The 7,746-nt window shown below is 52.4% G+C and overlaps 1 protein-coding gene across 1 annotated transcript; it reads right to left on the reverse strand.

The window, feature by feature from the left end:
- Window positions 1-158: 158 nt before the first annotated feature.
- Window positions 159-6,905, reverse strand: LOC124029923 (dynein axonemal assembly factor 5-like; the record flags this gene model as incomplete). The annotated part of the gene is made up of 2 exons (XM_046341471.1): window positions 159-327; window positions 6,762-6,905. Coding segments are annotated over 2 exons (313 nt in total), but the record flags the coding sequence as incomplete, so codon positions are not given.
- Between the last annotated feature and the right edge of the window lie 841 nt (window positions 6,906-7,746).

Raw genomic sequence — 7,746 nt, forward strand, 5'->3', positions numbered from 1 at the left:
TGTAGGTTCTCTCAAACCCTAATCTAAGACACCTAATTTGAATTAATATCTATCTGATCAGTTGAATCAGGTTAGTTACAAGTGGAGTTGGATTTAAAACCTACAGGAGGGTAGGCTCTCCAGGAACACACTTGGAGAAGCCTGACCTATAGTCTCACCTGATTGGGTGGCGATGACCTGGAGCTGCAGTCTCTGGGAGGAGTAGCTGGTCCAGGTCTTCTGAGAGTCTGAGAGCCACTGGAGCAGCTGATCCATGTGCTGCCTGTAGAGGTCAGCTACTGTAGCCAGACCCTGGACCTTACACAGAGACACTACGCTCTGCTCTGCCTGAGAGGAGAGAGAGAGGGAGAGATGGAGAGAGATGGAGAGAGAGACAGAGAGAGAGATGGAGAGAGAGATGGAGAGAGAGATGGAGAGAGAGACAGAGAGAGATGGAGAGAGATGGAGAGAGAGATGGGAGAGAGATGGAGAGAGACAGAGAGAGAGACAGAGGGAGAGATGGAGAGAGACAGAGAGAGACAGAGAGAGAGAGAGGAGAGATGGAGAGAGAGATGGAGAGAGACGGAGAGAGACCGAGAGAGAGAGAGACGGAGAAAGAGATGGAGAGAGAGATGCAGAGAGAGAGGGAGAGCGAGAGGGAGAGATGGAGAGAGAGGGAGAGACGGAGAAAGAGACGGAGAGAGAGATGGAGAGAGACGGAGAGAGAGATGGAGAGAGACGGAGAGAGAGACGGAGAGAGAGACGGAGGAGAGAGACGGAGAGAGAGACGGAGAGAGAGACGGAGAGAGAGAGAGAGAGAGAGAGAGAGACAGAGAAAGAGATGGAGAGAGATGGAGAGAGAGATAGAGAGAGAGCGAGATGGAGAGAGCGAGATGGAGAGAGACAGAGAGCGAGATGGAGAGAGAGACAGACAGAGAGCGAGATGGAGAGGAGAGAGAGAGAGAGCGAGATGGAGAGAGAGAGAAACAGGAAGGGAAGGTGAGAGAAAGTGATCAACACATTCCATTAAAATGTTAATGGCTGTGTTGCAAGTTTAGATTACATCTGGAAACAGAAGCATGATCAGTAACTTTACCATGAAAATAATAACTCTCCAAAAACGCTGTTAACAATGTGCTTCACAAGTCTTATACATCAAACCACTCGGATGCAAACACTAACACATGTACCCATACAGAAAACAAACAGGAAGCATACATCCCATAGTCACAATAAATATCAACGGAGAGGAAATGAGCAGAGTGAGAGAAAGGAGCGTGAGCATAGTGTTGTCTCTTCAGGACAGAGGAAGTGACCTCGAGGGGCGCGTTATGGTCCCCTTGAGGGGAGGCGGGGATGGACACTGTCTGATTGACTGTCCTCTTGAGTCAATAGTGTTAACCCCCTGCGAAGGGAGCCAACAACCCCCCCACAAACCTGACTGGAAGATCATTTTCTGGGAAAACTGGCGTTGCCATTCCCCTGGGAGGTGGAACAACGTCCAGGAATGTCCCAGGCCATGCTCTCCCTCCCTCCTTCTCTACATGTCCCAGGCCATGCTCTCCCTCCCTCCTTCTCTACATGTCCCAGGCCATGCTCTCCCTCCCTCCTTCTCTACATGTCCCAGGCCATGCTCTCCCTCCCTCCTTCTCTACATGTCCCAGGCCATGCTCTCCCTCTCTCCTTCTCTACATGTCCCAGGCCATGCTCTCCCTCCCTCCTTCTCTACATGTCCCAGGCCATGCTCTCCCTCCCTCCTTCTCTACATGTCCCAGGCCATGCTCTCCCTCTCTCCTTCTCTACATGTCCCAGGCCATGCTCTCCCTCTCTTCTTCTCTACATGTCCCAGGCCATGCTCTCCCTCCCCCTTCTCTATATGTCCCTGTCCCTATTCTCCCTCCCTCCTTCTCTACATGTCCCTGTCCCTATTCTCCCTCCCTCCTTCTCTACATGTCCCTGCCCCTATTCTCCCTCCTTCTCTACATGTCCCTGTCCCTATTCTCCCTCCCTCCTTCTCTACATGTCCCTGTCCCTATTCTCCCTCCCTCCTTCTCTACATGTCCCTGCCCCTATTCTCCCTCCCTCCTTCTCTACATGTCCCTGTCCCTATTCTCCCTCCCCCTTCTCTACATGTCCCTGTCCCTATTCTCCCTCCCCCTTCTCTACATGTCCCTGTCCCTATTCTCCCTCCCTCCTTCTCTACATGTCCCTGCCCCTATTCTCCCTCCCTCCTTCTCTACATGTCCCTGTCCCTATTCTCCCTCCCTCCTTCTCTACATGTCCCTGTCCCTATTCTCCCTCCCTCCTTCTCTACATGACCCTGCCCCTATTCTCCCTCCCTCCTTCTCTACATGTCCCTGCCCCTATTCTCCCTCCCTCCTTCTCTACATGACCCTGTCCCTATTCTCCCTCCCTCCTTCTCTACATGTCCCCGCCCCTATTCTCCCTCCCTCCTTCTCTACATGTCCCTGCCCCTATTCTCCCTCCCTCCTTCCCCCTTCTCTACATGTCCCTGCCCCTATTCTCCCTCCCTCCTTCCCCCTTTCTACATGTCCCTGCCCATATTCTCCCTCCCTCCTTCTCTACATGTCCCTGTCCCTATTCTCCCTCCCTCCTTCTCTACATGTCCCTGCCCCTATTCTCCCTCCCTCCTTCCCCCTTCTCTACATGTCCCTGCCCCTGCCCCTATTCTCCCTCCCTCCTTCCCCCTTCTCTACATGTCCCTGCCCCTATTCTCCCTCCCTCCTTCTCTACATGTCCCTGCCCCTATTGTCCCTCCCTCCTTCCCCCCTTCTCTACATGTCCCTGTCCTTATTCTCCCTCCCTCCTTCTCTACATGTCCCTGCCCCTATTCTCCTTCCCTCCTTCTCTACATGACCCTGCCCCTATTCTCCCTCCCTCCTTCCCCCCTTCTCTACATGTCCCTGTCCCTATTCTCCCTCCCCCTTCTCTACATGTCCCTGTCCCTATTCTCCCTCCCCTTCTCTACATGTCCCTGTCCCTATTCTCCCTCACTCCTGCTCTACATGTCCCTGTCCCTATTCTCCCTCCCTCCTTCTCTACATGTCCCTGCCCCTATTCTCCCTCCCTCCTTCTCTACATGTCCCTGTCCCTATTCTCCCTCCCTCCTTCCCCCTTCTCTACATGTCCCTGCCCCTATTCTCCCTCCCCCTTCTCTACATGTCCCTGCCCCTATTCTCCCTCCCTCCTTCTCTACATGTCCCTGCCCCTATTCTCCCTCCCTCCTTCTCTACATGTCCCTGTCCCTATTCTCCCTCCCTCCTTCCCCCCTTCTCTACATGTCCCTGCCCCTATTCTCCCTCCCTCCTTCTCTACATGTCCCTGTCCCTATTCTCCCTCCCTCCTTCTCTACATGTCCCTGTCCCTATTCTCCCTCCCTCCTTCTCTACATGTCCCTGTCCCTATTCTCCCTCCCTCCTTCTCTACATGTCCCTGCCCCTATTCTCCCTCCCTCCTTCTCTACATGTCCCTGTCCCTATTCTCCCTCCCTCCTTCTCTACATGTCCCTGTCCCTATTCTCTCTCCCTCCTTCTCTACATGTCCCTGTCCCTATTCTCCCTCCCTCCTTCTCTACATGTCCCTGTCCCTATTCTCCCTCCCTCCTTCTCTACATGTCCCTGTCCCTATTCTCCCTCCCTCCTTCTCTACATGTCCCTGTCCCTATTCTCCCTCCCTCCTTCCCCCCTTCTCTACATGTCCCTGTCCCTATTCTCCCTCCCTCCTTCCCCCCTTCTCTACATGTCCCTGCCCTTATTATCCCTCCATCCTTCCCCACTTCTCTACATGTCCCTGTCCCTATTCTCCCCCCTCCTTCTCTACATGTCCCTGTCCCTATTCTCCCTCCCTCCTTCTCTACATGTCCCTGTCCCTATTCTCCCTCCCTCCTTCTCTTCATGTCCCTGCCCCATTCTCCCTCCCTCCTTCTCTACATGTCCCTGTCCCTATTCTCCCTCCCTCCTTCTCTACATGTCCCTGTCCCTATTCTCCCTCCCTCCTTCTCTACATGTCCCTGCCCCTATTCTCCCTCCCTCCTTCTCTACATGTCCCTGTCCCTATTCTCCCTCCCTCCTTCTCTACATGTCCCTGTCCCTATTCTCCCTCCCTCCTTCTCTACATGTCCCTGTCCCTATTCTCCCTCCCTCCTTCTCTACATGTCCCTGTCCCTATTCTCCCTCCCTCCTTCTCTACATGTCCCTGCCCCTATTCTCCCTCCCTCCTTCTCTACATGTCCCTGTCCCTATTCTCCCTCCCTCCTTCTCTACATGTCCCTGTCCCTATTCTCTCTCCCTCCTTCTCTACATGTCCCTGTCCCTATTCTCCCTCCCTCCTTCTCTACATGTCCCTGTCCCTATTCTCCCTCCCTCCTTCTCTACATGTCCCTGTCCCTATTCTCCCTCCCTCCTTCTCTACATGTCCCTGTCCCTATTCTCCCTCCCTCCTTCCCCCCTTCTCTACATGTCCCTGTCCCTATTCTCCCTCCCTCCTTCCCCCCTTCTCTACATGTCCCTGCCCTTATTATCCCTCCATCCTTCCCCACTTCTCTACATGTCCCTGTCCCTATTCTCCCCCTCCTTCTCTACATGTCCCTGTCCCTATTCTCCCTCCCTCCTTCTCTACATGTCCCTGTCCCTATTCTCCCTCCCTCCTTCTCTTCATGTCCCTGCCCCATTCTCCCTCCCTCCTTCTCTACATGTCCCTGTCCCTATTCTCCCTCCCTCCTTCTCTACATGTCCCTGTCCCTATTCTCCCTCCCTCCTTCTCTTCATGTCCCTGCCCATATTCTCCCTCCCTTCTTCTCTACATGTCCCTGTCCCTATTCTCCCTCCCTCCTTCTCTACATGTCCCTGCCCCTATTCTCCCTCCCTCCTTCTCTACATGTCCCTGTCCCTATTCTCCCTCCCTCCTTCTCTACATGTCCCTGTCCCTATTCTCTCTCCCTCCTTCTCTACATGTCCCTGTCCCTATTCTCCCTTCCTCCTTCTCTACATGTCCCTGTCCCTATTCTCCCTCCCTCCTTCTCTACATGTCCCTGTCCCTATTCTCCCTCCCTCCTTCTCTACATGTCCCTGTCCCTATTCTCCCTCCCTCCTTCCCCCCTTCTCTACATGTCCCTGTCCCTATTCTCCCTCCCTCCTTCCCCCCTTCTCTACATGTCCCTGCCCTTATTATCCCTCCATCCTTCCCCACTTCTCTACATGTCCCTGTCCCTATTCTCCCCCCTCCTTCTCTACATGTCCCTGTCCCTATTCTCCCTCCCTCCTTCTCTACATGTCCCTGTCCCTATTCTCCCTCCCTCCTTCTCTTCATGTCCCTGCCCCTATTCTCCCTCCCTCCTTCTCTACATGTCCCTGTCCCTATTCTCCCTCCCTCCTTCTCTACATGTCCCTGTCCCTATTCTCCCTCCCTCCTTCTCTTCATGTCCCTGCCCCTATTCTCCCTCCCTCCTTCTCTACATGTCCCTGTCCCTATTCTCCCTCCCTCCTTCTCTACATGTCCTTGTCCCTATTCTCCCTCCCTCCTTCTCTACATGTCCCTGTCCCTATTCTCCCTCCCTCCTTCTCTACATGTCCCTGTCCCTATTCTCCCTCCCTCCTTCTCTACATGTCCCTGCCCCTATTCTCCCTCCCTCCTTCTCTACATGTCCCTGTCCCTATTCTCCCTCCCTCCTTCTCTACATGTCCCTGTCCCTATTCTCTCTCCCTCCTTCTCTACATGTCCCTGTCCCTATTCTCCCTCCCTCCTTCTCTACATGTCCCTGTCCCTATTCTCCCTCCCTCCTTCTCTACATGACCCTGTCCCTATTCTTCCTCCTAGTTCCAAACAGGACACTGTTTCTGCAGACAGACACACAGACAGTCAGACATAGAAGGCCACTGAGTGGTCAGTCATTCATCCGTTGGCCAGAGTGCAACTCCACTTCCCGCTCCTCTCCTCGTAGACCTGCTATTAGCACACAGTCCAAACAGACAGACTAAACTAAGACGTAACACAGGGCTTTTACAGTCTGTTCTGTTTCCTCTGCCTCTTCTCTTTGTTGTTAACTTTTATTCTGGGTCAAGTTACCCGGACGATGAGTGTCCTTCGCGGCAGGATGGCGCTCGCATGGCATGTAATGGCAGTAGGCGTGAGGTAAAATGGCGCTGGGGCTGATTCTCTCGCTCTCTCAAAACCGCCTCCTTTCACCCTCGGCAACGGTTTAAACTAGTTCCACTCCAAAGGTGCAATTTCTGACTAAATGGGTAATTACAGTAGACTGTCGAGTTCCACTGTGCCCACTTTGAACCAGGGCTAACACTTACATTCTTCAAATAGCTTCTCTGGCCCGCTATACAAAACATACTCACAGCTGTAATAAACAAGGAGGAGGGGGATGGAAAGAGAGTGTTAAAATGTTAAAAACATTCTAGATCACCACATGTCAGAGCAGAGAAGGAGAAGAGTAGTTATACAGGAGAGGTGGATGGTTATAAACGTTGAGCCCACAGGGGAGGGGAGGCCTGCCTGCCTGGAAGACAGAGAGGATAATGGGATTGCTCGTTAGAGCCACTGGGTGAGGCTGTGTGTGTGTGTATGTGTGTCTCTTACCTGGGCAGTGAGCTGGGGTTTGATGTATGGATGTGTAGACATACGTGTGTGTGTCCATGTACTGTATGTGTGTGTGTTTCTTACCTGGGCAGTGAGCTGGGGTTTGATGTATGGATGTGTAGACATACGTGTGTGTGTCCATGTACTGTATGTGTGTGTATGTGAGCACATCTTACCTTGTCAGTGAGCTGTGGCTCAGTGGAGAGGCTCTGGATAGTAACCAGCACCTGTAACAGCTGTAGACTGACCGAGCAACAGTCCTTCTCACACACAGACAACAGAACATCCACACAGGACAGCAACTGGTCCAGATACACCGCCTGGGAGAGGGACGGAGAGACAATTCTAATTCAGCCCTTTATTGGGTAAATATCATATATCACACAAACACATTTAAATATCAGCCCTCACACATTTACACCTGGAAAAGGAGAGACCGGGAGAGAGAGGGATACGGAGATAGGGGAATGTGTAGATTGAGGTGGAGTGTGAGAAGGGGTGAGAGAGATAGGAACAGAGAGATAGGTACAGAGAGAGATAGGTACAGAGAGAGAGATAGGTACAGAGAGAGGGAGTAAGAGAGAGATGGGTACAGAGAGAGGGAGTAAGAGAGAGAGGTACAGAGAGAGGGAGTAAGAGAGAGAGATAGGTACAGAGAGCGAGAGAGATAGGTACAGAGAGCGAGAGATAGGTACAGAGAGAGGGAGTAAGAGAGAGAGATAGGTACAGAGAGCGAGAGATAGGTACAGAGAGCGAGAGATATAGGTACAGAGAGCGAGAGATAGGTACAGAGAGCGAGAGATATAGGTACAGAGAGCGAGAGAGATAGGTACAGAGAGAGAGAGAGATAGGTACAGAGAGCGAGAGAGATAGGTACAGAGAGAGAGAGAGATAGGTACAGAGAGAGAGAGAGATAGGTACAGAGAGAGAGAGAGATAGGTACAGAGAGCGAGAGATATAGGTACAGAGAGAGGGAGTAAGAGAGAGAGAGATAGGTACAGAGAGAGAGAGAGATAGGTACAGAGAGCGAGAGAGATAGGTACAGAGAGCGAGAGATATAGGTACAGAGAGAGAGAGAGATAGGTACAGAGAGAGAGAGAGAGATAGGTACAGAGAGCGAGAGATATAGGTACAGAGAGAGAGAGAGATAGGTACAGAGAG

The sequence above is a fragment of the Oncorhynchus gorbuscha genome, unplaced genomic scaffold, assembly GCF_021184085.1.
Source record: "Oncorhynchus gorbuscha isolate QuinsamMale2020 ecotype Even-year unplaced genomic scaffold, OgorEven_v1.0 Un_scaffold_8196, whole genome shotgun sequence".
NCBI classification, from domain to species: Eukaryota; Metazoa; Chordata; class Actinopteri; order Salmoniformes; family Salmonidae; genus Oncorhynchus; species Oncorhynchus gorbuscha.